Here is a 22,960-nt window from a genome sequence, read left to right as displayed (position 1 = left end):
GCCTGTGACGTATGCAGTGGAGATGTAGAGGTGGAAATCTGGTGTATTGGTCTACAATTGAGGAGGTAGATCTGTGGGATTTGCCAATATTTAGGTCACAATGGCCTAAAACTACAAAATGGGTGGTTTCCTAGAGGAAGGCCGTGGAAAGTGCGTCTGTGTGCGTGTGCGTGATGGGCAGAGGCAGGGAGACCACAGCGAAATTCAAAGTAGGGCTCAGTGGGGCCGAGGGAGGGGAGAGGATGAGGAAGAAAGCGCTGGGCTGTAGAAGTTTCAGAAACATAAGAAGCAAACCAAATAGGAACGTCCCCCAGGACAAATCTTTGACTGGTTATTCCCCATCCCCCATTTATTGAATGCCAGTAGCAACTATTTTGCATGATGCATTTAAAAAATAATTTGCTGAGATTGTTTTCCCATCCTGGGAAAGGTGTTTTGGGAAACAAGTTTTCACATAATCGTTTTGCCAGGGACATTTGATGTGTAGGAAGAAACCGAAATAATTCACGTTCGTGAACGTCTAAAAGTGTAGTCTTAGAAAATAACCCGTCTCACTACCTTCCCACTCTGTATGCTTAGGCTCTATTGAAAGATGAGAAGTACTTAGGGTCTATTTTAAAGGAAGAAACATAAGTACAACAGATAAACAAAAAAAAAGAAAGACTTCTCTCTGTAAGGAACAAATTCTTTCAGTCAAGATGAAGCTTTTTTTTTTTGTATGCCTTTCAAGATAAGGCATCGTGCAAATGAAAACTTGAAATCTGTGGTCTTTTAAAGAGATGTATCGTTTATGCCTGTGGTTCTTTTGGCCCCGGGGGAGAGGCTGTTTTGTGGAAGAGAGTATTAGATTGTTTTATCTCAGAGCAATGAGAAAATTCTTTCCTCTTCCTCCCACTTCCCCCTTTTTTAAAAGTGACATGTGAATCATAATTGCATTTTGATTTTTGAGGTTTCCATGAGCAGTTTACCAACATTTGCACTGTTTCTTTTACATAGATACTTGGCAGACCCAGTGTCTCAGGTTTCATCTGTCTCTCTCATTTTTCTTTGCATCTTTCTAATTAGTGATTCAGTCTTCAAGATATTTTATTGCACTTCCCATCCATTTATGCTTCCCCCCCCCCCTTTGCCTGGCAATACAGACATAGAACTGAAAACAGATAGTTCACTCATCTCTTACCATTGCCCTTGGAAGGCTGCTTTCATTTGGTCTTTCCTTCCTTGGTTCCACTCAGAGGATATTCACAGAGTGGAATTTCAGGGCACTTGGTACACTATTTAAAGACGTATGCAAAGAGATAAGTCTAGCTGTTTGATTGGGAATGCTGTAACCAGGGAATGAATTGAAATCACTATTCCCAGGTGGATTCAAGAACGCAGCTTTCAACCTTACTTTGCATATTTATTATATCTTTTGATATCCTGGATTTTTCAGTTAATAGCAATCAACTTGGACTTGTAACTTGAGAGTTAAGAGATGCACCCTTTATTTGGGCAATTTCCAATGTAGTGATTAGAGAGAGACCACCCTCAGATCAAATCTTGCTTGGGTTGGACTTAAATGCCTTACGATTCAGTTTTCCTGGTACCCAGATGCTCCCCTCATTCCACGTGCTTTCCAGGAGGTGAGTCCTGTTTGGCGGCTTGTCCCTCACCTACTGTCTTTAGGAAGGTGGCTTTAAATGCTAGTCACCGGACACTTCCTCAGGGTACCAACTATCAGAAGTTAGTTACAAAGGGAAGTGAACTACGGTTCTCAGGAGTTTGAGGGGCATCTGAGATTTACAGGGGGTTACAGGATTTTGGAAGCACTGTTTTGGTGTTTTCTTACCATAGCTTTGCAAGCCACCCCCAGCCCCTGTGATAAATTTCAGTTTATGGACCACTCTCTGAAGCTAAACGTGTGCATCAAACTGGACAGAGGGACAGGGTTTGTCCACTGAAGCGTCTTGGCTTCAGTACCACCCTCCCTCAGGACACACGGTGGAATTCGCCATAATGTACAGAAAAGTCCCAAAGCACATGGTCTTCCTGTCCCATTGGGTCTCGCTGACTATGTGACAGTCCCTGCTGGCTACAGTATCCTCGTTAGTTCTGTGCTCCATTTAGTTGAGCTGGAAATCTGTGCCCCTGATTTAATCAGCAACCTGGTAGCCATGGAGATGACATCCAGCCTCCAGCTGCCCAGGGCTGCCCAGCAAACCATGTGCGAATGATGAAAATAAAGTAAACAGGATATGTAAATGAACTTCCTAAATGAATCAAAGGCTTTGCCCCCGGGTCTCCTGCTAAATGACTTTTGGCCCCTGATGTTTGTCAGGATCCACAGCGATTTAAAAACTCCCACAGTCACAGCCTTTGTCTCAATGCTTGTTCTGTTTTGTTGTTTGTTTTGTCCTTTGTCTGTTTCAGATCTATCAGCACTCCTATACTGGATATTACGTCCTGAGCAAAATTCCTCACGGGTAAGATTGTGTTTTCATTTTCTTTTAATGAGAAATCTGCAGAGCAAAGCCGAGGGCAGCACACTGACTCATGGCTTCGTTCTCGGAAATTCACGGCAGGAAATGGGCATCTTCGCTTTTGATTGCAAAGTGCCCTGTTGTGGTGGGAACTCGGTGACTCCTCCCTAGGTAGCGCCCAGGGTCAGGGGATCAGCTAAGCCCTGCACTGGCCCGCGTGAAGCCCCGTGGCAGGCCAACCCCGCCACCCCCTGCCCTGGGTCCCTGTGCTTTGTAATCAGCTGCAAGAATGTGGGGCTGGCTGGCCCCAGGGCTCTAGGTGATACACACAGTAGAGAGGGTGGCGCTGGAGGCTCATCGGTCTCTCAAAAATACATGATTTGGGACCCAAAAGTGTTGGGGGGCGGAAAGAGGTGAGAGCAAGCGTGGTTTAGAAAGGTTTTCAGTAGATGTACTCACACGCCACACACGGGCTCATCCTTGGAGCCCAAAGGCGCGAAGACATGGCTAATGTTCGGTGAAGCCGTTCGCAGAGTTGGACACACAGGAAAACACTTTCAGAACTAGGAGAGGGGCAGGAATGGCTTACTGTTTTCATTTCTTTCTTCCTCTCCCCTCCTCCTCCTCCTCCCTCCTCCTCTCCTCCCCTCCCCCACCCTCTGGTAACCCAGCCCCATCCCATCTTTCTCCTTCATGTCCCACCTCCAAGGTGAGGTTTTGGGGAAATGTTCAAACAACTTGGATTGTGCTGCTGCTGCTGCTGCTGCTGTGTAGGTCCCTGTGAGTTTTTTAGGGGTGGGCCCCTAATTTTCCCATGCGGATTTAAACAAACAGCAGGAGTTGCTAACAAGTATTGTTCCCCTGGAGAGCTCATCAGAGTGTGAATGTTTACAGCTGCTGCCGTCTGTTTTCTACTAGGTTTAGGTGGAATCCGGGCATATCCTTGGAAAACACACACGGAGGAAATCATTTCAGTTGGACTTTGGACAAATGAAAGCTGCGTGTAGATAGGCAGCAAAATGTGACCCATAGTTTCTATTTGGACTATGAGAAAAACCAAGCCCAAAGGAATGGAAAATGACCCACAATAGTAAAAATAAAGCATCTGTAGGCATGTTTCATTACAGTCATATTTCAAATAGAAACTCAAATGTTTTTCACTAAGGAAGAATCGTTCTGTTATTTTTCAAGCGGATACACATCTTCAAAGGTCACGGCAGGCAGAGTATAATTATGCCTTGAGATTTATCTACCCCTTCTGGGAACAATAGAATTTATTGTAGATGATGGCTATTTCATTCCATTTCCTACAAATCTGTAAAACTCAAAAAACTCTAAAAGCGTTGTAGGCTTAACACCTTGTGTTAATATTTTACTGCACCTGTCAGAATTGACGAGAAATGGATTCTGAGAACCTGGCTCAAGAGTTTGCCCGATCAGCTGCAAACCGGAGGACAAAATGGTCTGTGTTGAACACTTGGTTTCAGTCTCATCATGACAAACCCCGTATAGGATGCCAACACATAACGAGCTGCTTTTCGTATTTCTAAGATAATCATAGTAATAATCACTGCCATTATTCGTCCATTGGCTTTCATGCACCTTTATTTACCCCAGCACAACAGGCCTGCAAGAAAAGCATCCTTATCCCGGGTCCCCAGTGAGATCGCCAAGTGCTGAAGTGACTGCCCAGCATCTCATAGTTAGCACACAGCCTAGGGAATCCAAGCCCAAGTCCCACGCTCTCAAAACAACCCCCTTTGGTTACATTATAGCCATAAATATCAGCTTTTCAGTGGTGCTAATTTGTTTCTTTTCTAAGGACTCAAGATTGAAATATGTAGCAGAGTACTTCTTACATTTACTGGGAACAATGTCTGGTGGATGAGACAGTCTGGGGCCCACCCATCACCTTGTAAACAGAAGCAGCTTCTCCCAAAAGGCTTTGCTCCACCACCCAACTCTTCCTCTTTGTCATAAGATCGTTTCTGGAAAATGAATCATTTAATTAAGTTAAAATATTGTGAAAAGCTTATTTCTATGAATGAGACAGTGGATTTCTGAACTGGATGACTTAGGCCTCGAGTTTTTGCATCTTCGGCCTCCGAAAGGAGCTTTTTGACCCCTCACAGTCTTCCGCACACAGGAGAGGAACACAGCTCCTGTTTTCACACCTGTGCTGCTGGAGGGTTTGGCGTACAGAGGAAACCACAGTGGTCCTTTTAAAATAAAAACAAGTCTATTAACATATTTAAATGTACATTATTCATAGTCCGAAAACCTGGGAGCTTTTCTTGATACTTCTGAAGACACAGGTCTGTCTGTACCTTTATCACAACTTTCATCACTCTGGCCCCTAAATTCTTCACCGCAGGCCAGAGTCTGTCCAGTCTGCAGGATGAGCTTATTGGTCATTTGTAACTTGATTTTTTTTTTTTTTCCCTTAGCTTCAGGCTTTCCAATCAGCCATAGAGAAGGGTCGAATTAAAATTTCAGTGCCCTGTGAATTCTGGTTTCCTTTCCTTGTGCCACTGGCAGAATGAATTGGGGAGCATATACTCTCTTTCCTGTCTCTCAGGAGCCAGAGGAGGGGTCTCTGACACAGGCATTAGCTCCCTCCTTCTCCAGTGTTGGCCTCTGTAGCTGGAGGTAGAACCTTTATGCGTGTAATGACTGCAGTCATAATGAGAATCCCAAGGCAGCTGAACTTTCATCTGGTACTTAGAGTAGGTTTGTTTGACTTTCACACACTAAATCTTCCAAAAGGGTGTTCTTAGAGGCCATATGTCTTTTGCACAAATTTGTTTATCAAGCCAGAAGTAAAGCGAGTTATTTTTAACAAAGTGTTTCGCAGTTTTTGTATTAGAATTTCAACAAAATGAAGCCGTCTTCCACAATCAAGATTGTACAGCCAGCTAGCTGTTCTCTGCAGGGTCTGTCGTGTGTAATCATGGAAGTTTTTGTACACGGGGCTGCTTCACGTACACCTGACATGACTTTTTTCTTGAATTAGTTTCCCCTTTGGCTTGAGTCCATTTTTAAAAAGAAATTACATTTTTAATGTGCACTCTCATATATACATGTATATATTATATGTATAATGTACATATTAGGCAAAATACATGCAGTAGAGAATATCAACTCCTTCTATAACAGAAATCAATTTTGAGAAACATTTGGCATTCCTCTAATTAGGTAGCGTTCACATTCTGGGGTCCTGCAAACAGTCGTGACAGACAGAGCAGCATGGGGTCGGAAGGTGTTTCTGTTTACACACCAGGCCGTCTTCTGTGGACATTGTTGCCGTAACCTGGCTTGTTCATCGGTATTTTTCAGGCAGCAAACAAAATTGTATAAAAATTGCATTTCTCTGGAATTCTGGTTGACTCATGAAGTTACATTCTACATCTGTGAAAATGACAAACTGACATAGAGTCCCCCTGCTGGCAGTTTGACTTGATAGGCGGGGATGCAGAGGAACATGGTGTTTGTTGTAGACAATGGTTGTCGAGGTTGGTGACATACCCACAGTGCCCAGCACCGCGCCCGACGTCCAGACGCAAGAGAAAAGAACTCCAGGCCTGTACTCCCTACACCTGAACTTGAGTCCCCAGTGCTGCTGGCTTCTGGCTGTGGGACCTGGAGAGCTGTTGTGCTAATACAGATGTCGGTGTCCATATTTTTTAAGAGATGGTAATAGTGCCCACCTTCTAGGCACATTATGAGAATTAAGTAGAGTGATATGTGCCAAAGGTACAGCAGACGTTCTGCTTCTAGGGAACTCTTGGGAATGTCATTTTTTTAATGTTGGAATATGTACCATATATATATATTTGCAGTCATATAATATAAATGTTATCAGACTTTACTTTCTAGCCAGCTCAAATCCTGTCTGTTACAAAAGAAGGAGTGATGTACCCCATATAATAAAATTCCCTTTAATAGTTTTCAAAGCTAAGGCTTGTTCCGTGATGCTCATGTAATTATAATGCACACATGATTTTAAGTTCTCTCTTAAAAGAGACGTCTGTAGGCTCAACTCTCCACAGTTCTCAATATTCAATAAATGGTTTAATCTCATCTCAATCTGATTGAGCAATGAATTTTAAGGCATTCTTGTTTTGCCCCAGAAAAGATAATATATATCAACAAATACTGAAATGCTGTATTGAGCAACAAAAGTGATGGCTGCTATCCTTCAGAAGTTTAAAATCTTGTTGAAAAGAAAAAACAGAGACATATCACAATATACGGCTATAATTAAGTGCCCTCAAATGAATATTTTTTTAATAAATTTTATCGGGGAACAGTGTGTTTCTCCAGGGCCCATCAGCTCCAAGTCATTGTCCTTCAATCTAGTTGTGGAGGGCGCAGCTCAGCTCCGAGTCCAGTTGCTGTTTTCAATCATAGTTGCAGGGGGCACAGCCCACCATCCCATGTGGGAATTGAACCAGCAACCTTGTTGTTGAGAGCTCGCGCTCTAACCACCTGAGCCATCCGGCCGCCCCAAAATGAGTATTTCAAACACTGAACACAGAAGTGTTTCAGGCATCAGGGTGTCGCAAAGGGTCTCTAAAGAAAGTCTGGCTTGAGCCGAGCCTTACAGTTGAATCAGTTTTTTATTTTGTTTTGTTTAATAGATGGAGACAGAGAGAAGATCTTCCAGGTTGGGTAAATTACTAACCAGGCTTGCCTTTTGCAGTGAGCCGGCGTCTTCCTGGAAGGCGCATGAGTAGGGAGGATCTAACACCACCCAGGAACGGGTCTTTGCAGTGAGAGCACAATGAACGCTGTCAGCAGAAGAGCTGGTGAAAATGGCCGGCTTCAGTTAGCTTGATGCTTGTCTGTAGAGTAGATGGAAGGGAAGGGAAGGTTAGGGGCACAGATTCAATTAGGAGGCCTGATGGGGAGTCGTGAGGCCCTGGGATGCGGGAGCACTCAGTGTAGGCACCGCACCAGTTGTGATTATGGGTAGCTGGTGTGCTCTTGGAAAATGAAGGCAAAGTTCACATGTTTATATTCCAGATCCCCTTAATTAAGTCTTTGGCAGCCTGTGTCCCGTTGTGAGTTGAGCCTGGTACATGAGCAGATTCAAAGTAGCAAGTTCACGAGGGCAGACACAAGAATGCTCAGCCTCACTGTCAGCTCCTCTGTGGCTTACTGAGCACTTTTCCGTCCCAGCCGGCTCTTGTTTTGCTTGCATCCCCAGGGACTCAAGCTGGCCCTTCTGCAGACACACTTTGGCCCTGCAGGTCAGGCAACCTTCACAGCTGCCAGAGGTTGCATGAGTAAGACTGTTTGTATACCCTGGGGAGGTAGCCAGTGTGAAGCCAAAATGTAGAAGAAAGAGACATTCTTAAAATGGCACTTCATGTGTCCCTGCCATGGTACCCCCGGGGCAGAAGCCTGCTGTTACCTCGTGCACAGATTTTCAGGACCATGGACAGCTCTTGGGGCCGCCAAGTGAGATGGTCATGGCTGCTTCCCCCTCTCCTCCAATCCCCTCCCCTCCTCCTCCCTCTTCCTTCCTCTCTCTGACATACAAACTCTGAGCATCAACAGGAACATGGGCTGTAGAGTCCAATAGATCTGGGAGTAAATTATCTGTCAGCCTCTCTACCTGTGTTATCATGGAAAGTTACTTTCCTTCTCTGGGCACAGTTACTCCATATATGGAACAGCAATAAAGTGTCTGACTCGGAGGGTTCATGTAGAGGTGCCATGAAATGCTGCAGTACGATGAGGTGGTGCATTTAAGTGCCCACGTTGGTGTGCAGAGAGCACTCCAGGCCTAGTTCGTGGTGGAACTAAGATCTTCCATAATCTGGCCAAATCAAATTAATCACGCTTCCCCACAATTCCCTTACCTCTGCTCAGAAAATAAATTTCAACCTCAATGTCAAGTCTGATTGATTGTAATGGCTTCCTGGAGCTCTGAGTTTGAAAGTAGTCTAGAGTTATGCCCGAGCTCTGTGGAAACACCCGAGATCGATGAGTATTGCCTGCCGTGAGGGCGGGGAGGAAGGTGCATGAGATGCCTCATACGTGCCCATCCTGCCTCCATGAACGGCCAAATCCACCAGGTGTCCCACTGCTGCTCAAGCACAAGGTGCTGCCGGGCGTCCACACCTTTGCACGCTCCATTCTCCCCCCGCCCACACATACAGATGCCTGAAGCTTCATGCTCACTGCAGCTCGTGTCCAGCAAATCTTCCTGAGCCTTCAAGTCCCAACGTCAAAACCCCTTCCTCTGATAAACCCTCCTCCTACTTGCTAACTCCTAGGGAAGCATGCTTCTCATTCCACGCTGTCATTTGTTCTTGCGTTAAATTGCCATGCAGTGCCATGAATTAGCAGGGGACCTTGCAGTAGAAAGGAGGTGTCTCTACAGGCCCCAACCATGAGAGGGTGATTGATTGTACCCAGTGATTATAGCTAGTGATTTGCCTAGTGGTTGTACCTAGTGATTATACCCAGTGATTATAACTAGTTATTGTACCTAGTGATTATACCTAGTGATTGTACCCAGTGATTATACCCAGTGATTATACCTAGTGATTGTACCTAGTGATTATAACTGGTGATTATATCTAGTGATTATACCTAGTGATTGTACCCAGTGATTATACCCAGTGATTATACCTAGTGATTGTACCTAGTGATTATAACTGGTGGTTGTAACTGGTGATTGTACCTAGTGATTATAACTGGTGATTATACCTAGTGATTGTACCTAGTGATTATAACTGGTGATTATACCTAGTGATTGTACCTAGTGATTATAACTGGTGGTTGTACCTAGTGATTGTACCTAGAGATTATAACTGGTGATTATACCTAGTGATTGTACCTAGTGATTATAACTAGTGATTATATCTAGTGATTATACCTAGTGATTGTACCTAGTGATTATACCCAGTGATTATACCTAGTGATTGTACCTAGTGATTATAACTGGTGGTTGTAACTGGTGATTGTACCTAGTGATTATAACTGGTGATTATACCTAGTGATTGTACCTAGTGATTATAACTGGTGATTATACCTAGTGATTGTACCTAGTGATTATAACTGGTGGTTGTACCTAGTGATTGTACCTAGTGATTATAACTGGTGATTATAACTAGTGATTATACCTAGTGATTGTACCCAGTGATTATACCCAGTGATTATACCTAGTGATTGTACCTAGTGATTATAACTGGTGATTATACCTAGTGATTGTCCCCAGTGATTGTCCCCAGTGATTATACCCAGTGATTGTACCTAGTGATTGTACTTAGAGATTATACCCAGTGATTATACCTAGTGATTATAACTGGTGATTGTACTTAGTGATTGTATGTAGTGATTGTACCCAGTGATTGTACCCAGTGATTGTACCTAGTGCTTGTACCCAGTGATTGTACCCAGTGATTATACCCAGTGATTGTACCTAGTGATTGTACCTAGTGATTATACCCAGTGATTATACCTAGTGATTGTACCTAGTGATTATAACTGGTGATTGTACTTAGTGATTGTATGTAGTGATTGTACCCAGTGATTGTACCCGGTGATTGTACCCAGTGATTATAACTGGTGGTTGTACCTAGTGATTGTACCCGGTGATTATACCCGGTGATTGTACCCGGTGATTGTAACTGGTGATTGAACCTGGTGATTGTACCCAGTGATTGTACCTAGTGATTGTACCTGGTGATTGTACCTAGTGATTGTACCCAGTGATTGTACCCAGTGATTATAACTGGTGATTGTACCTAGCACCAGGAAGCTGGAGAGTTACAGAGGAGAGGCAAGGTATCTGGAATGCGTCATCTTCTCCTGGATCTTGCTTTGCTAATTAGCTGTAGAATCTGAATTGCTTTTGCTTGACAGATATTTTTCCTCTACTGTTCAGTACCACTGTGCTTTCCAATGTATTGCTTTTCATTCTTTTCCTGAGCTGTTGGAGATGTGATGTTGTCTGGCTTCTCCAGGTTGTTCTTTGGTCAAATTTATCAACATGAAGCTTGTGCTTTGTTTTGTTAGCAATATACACAGTGATATGGGTTTAAAATAATTCCATGAAGGGCCTCATTCATGTCTTCAGATAACAGACTCAGTTCTCAGTCAGAAGGAGCTTTCATCAGCAACCTCAGCCTGGGGGCCTCCACCTTGCGCTCCTTGGTGGCGGCTCCATGTCTAGCCGTCACGTAGAATGTTCAGCTCGCAGGAAAGCACACAGGGAAGGGATATGCCCCCTCCATTTGAGGGGCTTCCGAGGAGCTGCACACACCACTTCACCTAGGTGAATTCAGTGCAGGGAGGCTGGGAAGTGGAGTCTTCATGCCCGCAGCCAGGGCTGGTGGTCGGGGGCACGGGAGCGATGCGTCTGAGACCAGAAACAATGCTGCGGCCATGTTTGGAAAACCCCAGGATGCGGCTGGGTTTTCTCTCTGCAGCTTATGCTTTGAATTTAGGAAGTATATTAAATACGCGTTTTTAACCACACCACACGCTTTGTCCTGAAGTTTAGGCATGGACCTTCTTGCAGTTCGTGTACAGCAAGATGGTCTCACGGAGCCCTGTTTTCGTGTGTGAAAGGCAGCCTTCCTTTTCTCAGCTTTCTGCAGCTTAAATGTAAACACTGCTGCAGGTCCCTTCTTAATAAGGAGGACGTGTGGCCTCTATTTAAATGGTACAATTTCTCACTGCCTGAACCATGAACGGCTCATCTCCAAACGGTCTCCTCCACTGCATGTCCCAGCTGGCTCTTTTCCCAACTTTTCTTGGAAGAGATGATTGACTAGAAAAATAGACATTGGTTACAAATACCTTTAAGGGAGAGTGGAAGCAAGTGTCTGAAGTACAGGAGCAGGAAACTGAGAACGCGACCTTCCACGTATCTGTGACTGCACTTGCCAGGGGTAGAGGAGTGTTTGGGGTTCTGTGGGCTCATGGACGTTTGTAATGAAGCTCAGTGACCTCAGGAGTCCCCTCCAGGTTCAACTCTATCCTAGTCATTCCGTGTGTTTATTCTCTGGAAATTTTGGCAGGTTGTGCGTCTACCTGTTGTTTGATTAATTGCTAAACATCATAAACTTGAAAAGACTTATTGCTTCAGAACCTTGTCTCACTCCAGGACCCCACAGAGCCGTTTATGATCTTCAGAGAGCTGCACACACAATGTTTCCTCAGATACTGTGAGGTCACAGGGCTATCGACCACTCTGCTTCCGGCTCTGTGACACGGGGATAAGTGACGTGGCCGAGACGCTGAATTAGTGGTCAGCAGGGCTGGGACACAGTCCTGGTCCCTTCCCTGCCACACCCGGCCTTACTGAGCCTGTCCTCACCCCTCAGCTCCATCGGGCTGGTGGTTGATACCAACTTTCCTTCTAAACCACAGAAAAGCGCTTTCAAGCAGCAGGGGCATCTGAAGATGTTGATGACTTGTCTTTTACCCCGTTTATGTTTGTAGAAACCACGTCTTGAGTTACGGGTTGTGGGCAGTTTGTTTTCTAGGCCAATGAGGGCAGATTCCCCCGAAGGGAGTGGATGTCAGTGAGTTGGTGGAGAAAGTGAGACATTTCCTTGGGGAAGGACTGAGCGCAAACAAAAGGCTCCTGGTGGCTTCGCTGACCTGCATCCATTCTCACTGCTCCACTTGTCTCAGGGGCTGCTCGCTGGCCGGCCCACAAAGCCCATTTCCTCGTCTCCAAGGCTGGCGTCTCACTTTGCTCCCGCCCCGTGCTGAGAAGAAGTCACTGACTCCCGCTTAGCCTGTATTTCAGGGCGGCCTCTGGAGTTCTTTTGTTCTGGAACGAGATTTCACTGAAGAGCGGGAGCGAAAAGGTCCTTGATCACACCCTTGTTTTTCATGCTGTGTGGTGTCAGGCGAAGCCTGCAAGGCGGGAAACAAGTGTATTTGTTCCGACTGCGAGGGAGGCAAGTGTTACACTCCTCGTTCTGATCACCGAGAGGAGTCGGCTCAGGTGCCCAGGCTGCCCTGGGACTTTGTGTGCCGAACGTGGAGGGCGTCCCCGCTGCCGTCCCCGCTGCACATCCCCAGTTCCTGCAGCGTGAGGACCCCTCCCCCCAGTGTTTCCAACAACACAGACACCATTGTTTTGGAGAGACCGGAACAACTGAACTGGCGGCCCCCCTTCTGCGTCGTCAGCAGCGGTGACATCATGGCAGTAATGCTTCTGGACTGATTTCCAGGCCCCCGGTGCTGAGCTAGGCTTTTTTCTAAATCTCACGACAACCCAGTGAGGACTCACCCCATCGCACAGAGAAGAAAAGCGAAGCTCCAGACCACACAGCTCAGAAGTGAAGCTCACTGGGGTTCCAGCCATTGCAGCGTCCAAGGCCACCATCTCGCGTGCTCAGGACGGCAGCGTTCAGACCTCGCTTCCCAGCAGCCCCTGTGTGATTTCACCTGCGAGCTTGTTCCCGCCGTTTATCTCCTCCACTAGATGTCTGCTCAGGGAACAGGGCCTGGAGGCGTGGGAGCAAGGTGGTTATGCTGCCGTGGGAAGACAGGATGGAAAGTCTGGGTCATCCACAGCTGCTCAGACAGTGAGCAGTCTTGGGGCACCAGCGGGTGGGCTGGGACCTCCCCTGCTTCTCTCTGACCTGGAGCTATTGACGTATAATTCCATGCCATGCAATTTGTCCATTTATATTGTACAATGCAGTGGTTTCTAGTGTATTCCCAGAGTTGTGCAAACGTCACCTCATTCCACTTTAGAACTTTTCATCATCCCCAAAATACACTGTGTCATTCAGCTGGCAGTCCAGACCCCCCTCCCTCCTCTGTCGGTCCTCTTCTGAAAGAGGTTTATTGAGCCCCAGCCAGTCTAGACACTGCGTATACAGTGACATGAGACACAGGTCCCCTTTATATAAAACTTGTCTCTCTGTGGCTTTATTTGTACTTACATTGGTGATCCTGTATGTGAAAGTGTCCCCGGGAATTGGATGGGGGAATATGTCACAAATATGTCAGACACGTCACCTCCATCAGTCTTTCAGTGAATAGAGCACCTCAGTGTCAGAACTTCTGTATCCAAAGCCGTCACCAGGAAAGGAACTTACGCTACGCCATCGACACACAGAGACGTCTTAAATTAGTAGTAGGACATGTACTCATTCGAATATCGGTCACTCAGGAAGGGTTATTGCCAGCAAGGACCCCTTGCCCTCAAGAACTTAACTGTGTAATTTAAGATACATGTGAAAAATGATAACACAAATCTTTAAATGCTATATGAGTTTAAGGATTTACTGACCCTCACGTCACAAATTGATGGTTAGACTGGATCCCATTTATGAATCCTTTCATCCATCTATCCATTTATTCATTATTCAGCTAATATTTAGGAGCATCTGTGATATGTCAGATGCTCTTCTAGGGCTAGAAGTGTGTCTTTTGTTTTTATATTACCCACCACACTAAGCATATAGGAGGACTCGGAAAACATGTGTTATTTGACATTGAAAATGCTATTTTTTTATGTGTTTAGCCGTGAAAGGTTAGGAGCCAGAAAAGCAATTTTTAGCTTATCTTTTTCAAATGCTCTTTCGTTGGGAAGCTTTTCAATCCCTTCAAGCAGCGTAGGAAGATAAATGAGTAAACTTTGCTACACTAATTTACTCTTCAAACTTCCACATGATTTATGCCTTGTTTGGTTTAGTGCTCAAATAAGCAAAATTGGAGCGCGTGGCGTGATTATTTTGAGCTATAATGAAGTCCAGATAATTGGATTCATCCTTAATCATTTTTTTTTTACCAATCCATGTCCACCCTGGAGATGATTCATACAGAGCCTGGCATGGGTTCTTTAAAAATAAATGAATAAATAAAAAGCAAGATACAGAAAAATGAGGGAAGCACACTAAACAACACCAAAATAAATGAATACTTTCATGCATTCCCATTCTCTCTCTCTCTCTCTCTCTCTCTCTCACACACACACACACACACACACACACACACACACCTGCACCTGAGCATTTCAGGATAGACCCGTGCACGATGCAAAGTCACTTGATGACAGGGAACCTGGCCGTGGGCTTAGGCAGAGGGCACTGTGGGCTCCATGTGCGAAGGACCGTCTTCTCTAATGGAAGAACGTGCTCCACAAGGCAGCACAGTGAGAAGCTGGCAGATAAAGTCCTCGCTGTTCTCTCAGGGTCTTTCCACTTTGCTCCTTAAGTCAGTCAAAGATGTTTTTCCCTTTGACCAAAGCAAGAGATTAATTTTTAAATTAAGCGATGTGTGACACGGAGCCTTTCCGTTCTGATCACAAACTACAGTGACTGCTGCTGCCGAGTGCCATCCAACGGGAAGGCCAGGGGTTTTCAATACGGGAAGCAGCGCGTCAAACCTTAGTAACAGTGGGTGACAAGTTTCAACTTGTTCAGTGCAGTCAGTCGGGTGTGAGCTACGGTTGAGAGACGGTGTGTTTTAAAGTGTGCAGTAAATCACCCTCCATCATGACAATGCTCCGTGTCACACATCGCTTCTGGTATATGGCAATTTCTGTCCAATAAAAACATTACAGTGTGTCCTCATCCACCTTAGTCACCGGCTCTGGCACCATGTGACTTCTGGCTCTTCCCCAAAGTCAAAACTATTCAGGGCATCAAGGTCACCACAACAGTGCAACCAAAGACACCTAGGAAAGAGGATTTCCAGAACTGCTTCAGAAAGTGGCAAGAACGGTGGGACAAGTGTGTTCAAAGCGAGGGGGAGTGTTTTGAGAGGGATTAATGGCAGTGTGTTTTTACTGTAATAAATTTTTTAAACGTTCACTGTATTGTTTGATCACACCTCGTACATGTATATTTTCCTATTCCCTTCTTACGTGAGGGATCTCATACAACAGACACTGTGTTGGGCTTTGCGTGACTCCACCATGGAAATCACTACATATCCATTTATGGAGACTTTTGTTCATTTTTTACAGCTGTATCCTGTTTCACTGTATGGGTTCAGCCACATATTGTTTCTAATATTTTGCCATTACAAAGCCGCAATGAATTCTACCTTCTGCATGTGCATTTTTGTATCATTGGAGGTGTATCTTCTAGGAAGCAGTGTGGGTGAAAAGTTAAGTGTGTATTTATCAGGTATCGCCAAGTTTCCCTCTGAAACGATTGTACCAATTTACATTCTCGCCAGCAAAGCACGAGGTCGCCTGTTTCCCCACAGCCTCACCATGACGTTGTACTTTTCTTTCCTTTTTACTTTTAGGAAGTTTTGTAGGTGAAAATAATTCAGTATAGATTCAATTTGCAGTTCCCTAAGTTTGCTTGCGTTTGAGTACTTTTCCATATGTTCAAGGGCTATTTTGTGTGTATGAATTGTCTGTTCATGTCTTTTCTCATAGTTCTATCATTTTGGGGTCTTTTGTAACCTTAATTTTAGAGTTCTTCACATGTAGAGATATTAGCCATTTGCCCATAGTTTGTGTAGTGGGAGTATTTTCTCCCAGTTCCTCAGTTGTCTTTTGGTTGTGATGTTTTTGTCTTGCAAGTTTTTAAAAATGTTTATGTAGTCAGATTTATTACTGATTGATTTAATTGCTTCTGGATTTTGAGGCATCCTTAGAAAGCCTTTCCCTACACAAGGTTAAAGAGGAAATCACCCATGTTCGTGAAAACACTTTGTTACATCGAGAAAGGTAGGGTTTGTTGAAGTTTATTTGCAACCTGGAAGTGGAGACTCGCCCTTACTCTTCTGATGCCCTGGGCATCGGCCTCCCATCTCATCCTATTATCACTGTCATCTTTACGTGGCTCTTTATCGCCCCATCTTTATGTCTCCCTCGTTTCTCCAGACCTAAGGTCACCAACTAAAACTACCTGGGGCATCGCAGGCCGACTACTCACCTTCCCCAGTGCTTTTTACTCTGAAACGTATTCCGTTTGTCCTGGTAGGATTATTAAGCAATTACTTTAGAACTTTCTACCGATTCAAGCCGAAGCAGCACGTCCTTACCCACTTCACCTCCCTTCCCTTCTTGCCTTATCTCCTTTGTTCAAGCAGCTCCGAAAATGGAGTGTCTTCCTTTTCCAGAGACCATTCAACCTTAGTCTTCCTATAGATGGATGAACGCGTACCCAGCTGTGTCTCTTGCATGAGAAACATTGCAGCCACGTGACAGTGTGCTCACCTGACGGAGTCTGGCCCATTCAGCAGAGCACAGACAGCATTCTTCACCGGCAGTAGCACCATCCAAAAGAAATATGAAGCTCAGACTTTTCTGCACATTGTAGACCGTGGGAGCTACAGAATATACTGAAATATTTCATACTGGTAGAAGTGTTAGGGTTTTTAAGTTTTTTCATTATGGTTTTTGTTTATGATGACCTTTAAATACGTAGGCAAGATTCTGTTGGCATGTATTTTGCATATAATAAATGGAAAATGTAAGGGATGTTTGAAAGCAAAACAATCTTCCTCTTAATCTCTCTCTCTCTCTCTCCCTCCTCTCCCCACTTTCTCCTTCCTTCCTTCCCTCCCTCCCTCTTTCTGGAGAACTGAATCTTTCAGCACAAGACAAAGGATGGTGCCCGTCCATGAGGCCACTGGTTTTGGAAGGTCAGAATGACCTGGCTTTATGCTCAGAAAAGTACCAATCTGGCAGGAAAGCCAAAGATGGAAACATAAGCTGTGGAGATCTCCTGCTGCGTAGCTTTGCATTTCAATTTTCAGTTTTGACTGTTCTGGGTATATTTTTAAAAAACTGATCTACAGACTTGTCTGCACACTCTTTCTTGCTAAATATTTACTATTTGTGTTAAGCAGCGATGGACCGATTTCAGCTTCACATAAATTACATACGTCTGGAGAAATCTAGTGGGGGCTGAATGAGACAGAGGATTTAATAACACAAGCTCCTGAAACTGAGGCAATGGAAGGAGAAGGGAGGGAGGTACTGCTGGGAGATAAAACTGTAGCCTCTTAATGTCTTGTTTTCCACCATTTTGCTTTTATTTCCGCAGGGATCCTCAAAGTCTAGACCCCCCAGAAGTCAGCAATGCCAAGCTTCAGTACGCAGGATGGGGCCCGAAGGGTCAGCAGCTGGTAAGCAGCACGTCACAGCACTGACCGCGTTTGAATGTGACGACGTTGGCGTTTTATAGACTTGACACTGTCTGACTGCTCAGTCTCCACGTGTGTGTGTCTGTGTGTGTGTACACGTGTGCATGCGTGAGAGAGAGAGAGAGAGAGAGAGAGAGAAGAATCACACCTGGGGTAAGTACACCAGGGTGTCTGCACACGTAAAGCATCCCCATTCCTTTTTGATAGCAAATCCTCTTAAAACCTGCACGGCATGCGCTTTGGTCTCCAGGACGTGTATCCTCACACTGGTCCCGAACTGCAGCTGTGTGCCCAGGTCACAGATTTACCATGAGCTACAGGTGGCAATTCTCAGAATTGTGGAGTCACGGAGCCTGGTTTCCTTTGTTTTGCCTTTGGGACACTGGCACTTTTCTTTGGAGGGGTTTATGAAGAAAAAATATTTGCTGGTCGTTTTGGAGTTCAGCCCCCTGCATGTAGCACCTCCCTGCAGATGTCCCCACGGCTCGCGTGACCCTCAGCTTTACAGCACACATCTTCCCCGTTCCTACTCAAACTGGCAAAACTAAGCGATTGGGAGACACTGGGAGGGGCAGGAAGGGCCTAGTGGGAGGTCTCTGAGCAAGTGGTTAGAGACGCGGGTTCTGCCCCCGGGTGTCTCTGACCAGGCGACGGGGCAGCTCCTGCAGGTCAGGTTGCCGTCAGCTGGCCCAGCCACCACGTGAAAGCTCCGGGTAAGATCATCGCCCAGGCTGTCCCAGTGCTAGCACTGCACTTGTCTAAAACCACGCGATACTTGTCAGTTCTGTTGTGCTTTATCTCAAGAGGTCACATCACCTCCGTGCAGAAAGACCCCACAGCCTGGAGATCCAGGGTCTGGCTGTGTGCAAGTCACCACGTTCTTCTGCGTCTTTAAGCTGATTAACTAAAGCTGAATTTTAGGGCTCTTTTTTCCTAAAATTGCACAGAAACGATCATTTTTGTAAGCTTGAGGTGAGATTTATTGTGTAGGCTGTCTAGTGTCTTAGAAATTAAAATCGCCTTCTTTTCCCCAACAGAACCGTTATATTTTCTTGGTTGCATAGTAGTTCCATTGTCCCCCACTGATTTAAAGAAACAGGAGCACAGAGACCACAGGCTCCCTCAGCTCTCACTGAGGTGTCCCTTACGCTGCACATTTAGTAATGAGAGGTTTTGAAAAGCACATTAAACTGATCAAACTCAGACTGTGGCAGAGGCCAGGAGGACGTTGTCAGCTGACTTGGCAGAGGGACGCCAATCCGTCAGCTCAGGCACAACAGTGAGATAAGATCCGTCTTTCCTCAAAAGCACTCACTCTCCCACAAGGACAAAGTGCGGTTTCGTGGGAGATAGTAGAAGACCTGAGTGTTCAAGACTCAAGTGACTGAATCTCTCATCGTCAACTTGAAATGTCTCTGCACGTCGATGACTGAAGACGTTCCTGGGAAGCAGTCTCTCCCGTGTCCATTCAGTCACTCTGTGAATGTGACACTGAGCCTCCGTGGGGGCCGTCCCTGCTCCCCACGGACCCACCGCAGCACAGCTTCGCACCCTGCCCACTCCCACCACGCGGGGACGAGCACGGGCCTGGGCCACCTCACTGAGGGGCCGTTGTCCTTCCCAGGCCTCAGGAAACAGGCATTGTGAGCCAACCACTGGTCATGCTCTCTCCTGCAGACCCGCTGCCTCTTCCTGTGTCTCCCCATGGTCCCCACTCAGCTTCTAGGCTCACACCTCACCACCAGCACATGGGAGGGGCCAGCTTGTCTGACTTCGGCTGCCTCCTCGAAAGGGCTTGCAACGTAAAGAAAATGCACCCCACAACTGCAAAAGGAGGGGGTGTATGTGAGTGCGTGCTCACACTTCAGAATTGCTTCTAGAATGTGGAGGCAGAGGGGCTGGGTGATGACGCTGCAGCGCCTTACGTGTTAGGCCAGCCCCTGCCCTCCCTGGGGACACTGCTGCCTCGTGGACAATTGATGTGCAGTCATGCCGTGCTCCGCAGTGGGCAGAGGAGGGCTGGGTGATTACAGAACTTGCCGTATTTAATCTCTTAGAGAAGAACTAGCCCCCATCGCGCCCATAACCCTCTCGGACTCCCATCTCTCACTGTGCGAACTCCTGGCACACGTGATTTCTTGTTTCAGGCTGGCGTGTCTGTCCTCAGTTAGGTGGCCTCTAGTCTAAGCTTCCAGCACGTCTGTCTTTGTATTCCAAGTGTCCAGGGCTCAGTCGGTATTTGTTGAGATCCACAATGAATGTACGAACGGATTAATCAGTTAAGTAATTGGTTAATGTGCTTCTGGTCCTCAGCCACGTAAGCGAAAATAGTTGGATGGAGGCCGATAGCTGGCGTCCATGTCCACGCTGAGGGTGTCACTACCGGCAAGGGACGTGTGACTTCCTTTCTCCTTCAAGGAAGTGAAGGTTGGTGAAGTAGCACGTGCTAATATTTGGGCGTAGTGCCAACGTGCTGATGTGCTCGTGGGATTTTGGAGTTTTTACACTTTTCCGAGCGTTGAGATTTTTGCTGTGCATTCTTGTTCTGCATATAGCAGCACCATGACTCGTCACTGAGCGCACGTCCTGATGGGGGAGCAGTGTCAGCAAGGAGGCAGGTGGCAAGTGTTTTAGGCTGTGAGGCCCAGCGGCCCCCGCGTCCGCGCCCCACTGCAGTGTTATAAAGACAAAGCAGCGGTCGGCCGCACAGAAGCAGAGGGGACAGAAGTTCCGGTAAAGCCCTGTTTGCAAAGGCAGGTCTCTGGCCCATAGGCTGTGCTATCCGACCCTTGTTCGAGGGGACCCCCTGCTCCGTGTGTGTCCCCAGCCGGGAAGCCTGACCCCCCGCCCTCCCGCGAGCAGCGCCCTGCTGGCTCTCTCAGGAAAGCAAACCCACAATCCACGAGCAGGCCTTGCAGACGCTCACAGGTCCCTCATTACCATTTTGTTTCAAAGAGTAAAGCTTGCTCCCCAGAGGACGTCAACTCTGATCATAATGAGTGAGACTCAAATGGGGGGCCTCCTGGGCAGCAGAGAACTCAACCTCAGTGACAGCTCACGAGGGGCTGGCGAGCACCGTCCCCTCCTGGTGGGCAGCGACTCCAGTGGTACCTGGGGCTGGGAACCCCACAAATGACAGGAAGATGGTGCCAGTACCAGGAGTGGGTCACCGGCGCTCTCTCCTCGGCCTGGGTGTGGCCTCCAAGTAGTAGCTCTTACTGTTCAGAGGAAATGTTGTCAGACCTTCTGATCACATAACACAGCCGGGTTGGCCACGCGTTGCTCGAGGACAGAGAGGAACTTGAACGTGGGGAGGCCGCCTTTCTGCTGAAAATTCGCTTCTGCGATGGTGCCGTTCTGTGGTGTTAGTTGTTCACTATGGATAACCAGGTTGTTTCCAGAATCTGACGTTATCTACTGAGCCTAGAAATGGGAAAAGGGATTTGGCTGATGACTCAGTGAGAAAATACGTGCAAGATGTTAAACGTGAGTCTGTCCCATGCCGCCCCTTCCTGTCCCTCTTCACCTGGTCAGTGTGTGCAGCAGTTTCCGCAGATGAGCTCTGCCTAAGTTGAGAACTTCTCCGAGTCTCTTTCTCTGCTCTTTTCTTGAAGCCCTGCCCCCCATCTGTGCTTGTCCACGTAGGTAGGGTTTTGTCTCTGCCACCTAGACTTTGATTAAATTGTCTGTTTAGAACTATCCTTCCGTTTTCTTACATGTCGTCTCTGCTAGAGACATGTCATGAAAACACACAAAGGCTGAGGGCCGCTGTGGTGACCTGCTTTGTGCCACGACAAACACCTGGAGGTCAGGTTCACACGCCAGCGCGGGGAACTCATGTGACACTGCAGCATAACAAGGGTTTTGCTTTGGAACCGAGAACCAGGGACATTTTTGCCAATACGACTGCCCAGCAGTAGACAACGTGAAGGAGTCAAGGCTGGCGTCTGGGCTGCCATACTGGGAGATCAGCGACAAGAAGGGGTCTCTCGGGTGGGCTTGGTACCGTGATGGTGGTGAAGGAACAGCTTGAATGGGATACTGACTACGTGTGCTGGGGCGTCTTCTGTGCAGAGACAGCTTCAGAGTGTGAGCCACGAAGACCAAGCCCAGTAGTTGGCGGGGAGTCTGCTGGAGCTGGAGCTGGAGCTGTCCTGGGGTCCCGTGGGAAGGTGCGATGACAGACCCCAGGGGAGAAAGGAAGCATGCTCACAGGCTCTGCTTTCCCAGTTAGAAGTGGAGGCCGACGCATAGTCTCCCGGGGCACGAAAGCTGTGGTGTGGAGACAAGAGAATAAAATCAAGTGTGTTTACCAAAATGGAGTGATTTCAGACGTTTTCAAGAACTGCCTTAATTTCGTGGCTTCCTAGGCCCTGGGATACTTTTCCAGGGAAAGTCAGGGAGAGAATAGCGTACTGAGGATGGTCAAGGAATCCACGTTCGAGTTGCGTTTTCATGAATCGTCCAAACAGCAGCTCTCCCGACGACGTCTCAGGGAGGGCAGACCAGACTCTCAGACAGTGGCCCATTCCTGGAGCTGTCGGAGTGACAGGTGTGCCGCGGCCGATCCGCCACCAAATGTGTGAAGGCCAGTCCTTCAGCGCACGGACGATGCAACGTGCACTGTTCACTCACTTGTTTCCAGTTTCACTAAATTCCTCTTGAAGGCTTCTGTGTTCTAGAGCCTTGCCCATTCCGGAGAGGGAGGAGACAGCATGCCTCTTTCCTACTGACCTCGGCTTCTAAGAGAGGCGTCTGTGATGGCATTTTCTAGCTGGCAGCGGCTGCGGTGGCTGTGTGACGCCCTGCCCTCCTGCTGGTCCCCCTCAGCATGCTCCGCACTCCTTCCTCCTGCAGTCTGTCCACTCGGCCCACGCTCCGTGTTCTGTCCACACCAGGGGCTAGGAGTTAACTGACCCGTGTGTGCGCATCTTGGTTTTCCCCAAGACTCTTGGTTCCTCTGTCAGTAATAAAACGATGGCCCCTGGCATTACACCCACACAATTGTCCCGTCCTCTCCCCAGTTGCTCCCTTGGTGTTGTTCCCATCAGACCAATTCATCTCTCAGCTCCCCACCAAGACCTTGAAGTCTGGTCTCCTGCAAAGCACATCACCCAGGCCAGGACCTCTGGTGGTTGGCGGTTGTCTGTCCTTCCCGAGCAGAAGTGGGGCGAGCTGCCTGTCCGAGGTCACACCGTTCCCAAGGGCAGCATTGCTCACCCAGTTCTGAGTCACAGAGGGGGCAGGGAGCATGTTATCCGCATTGACAAATCCAGCGAGGGGAGAAAGATGGATTTTTTTCTTCCCAGCAAAAGGAGATTATTTCATGAAATGTCGCATACACGGAGAGGACCAGACTGAAGTGACATCCCATTAATAACTTATAAAAGCCTCTAATCAGT

At 47.0% G+C, this 22,960-nt stretch overlaps 1 protein-coding gene across 6 annotated transcripts in view; it reads left to right on the top strand.

Moving 5' to 3' along the window:
* Positions 1-22,960, top strand: part of DPP6 (dipeptidyl peptidase like 6) — a 571,444-nt gene that overhangs the window by 454,295 nt on the left and 94,189 nt on the right. For all 6 annotated transcript variants that reach the window (XM_019742500.2, XM_019742502.2, XM_074315064.1 and 3 more), the window contains exons 6-7: positions 2,413-2,465; positions 17,459-17,540. In XM_019742500.2, the coding sequence (XP_019598059.1) occupies positions 2,413-2,465; positions 17,459-17,540 (135 nt within the window). The remainder of the gene's footprint in view (positions 1-2,412; positions 2,466-17,458; positions 17,541-22,960) is intronic.

The sequence above is a fragment of the Rhinolophus sinicus genome, linkage group LG11 (genome assembly GCF_036562045.2).
Source record: "Rhinolophus sinicus isolate RSC01 linkage group LG11, ASM3656204v1, whole genome shotgun sequence".
NCBI lineage: Eukaryota > Metazoa > Chordata > Mammalia > Chiroptera > Rhinolophidae > Rhinolophus > Rhinolophus sinicus.
Note: the sequence above shows the minus strand (reverse complement) of the source record. Positions and strands in the feature narration are given on the sequence as shown.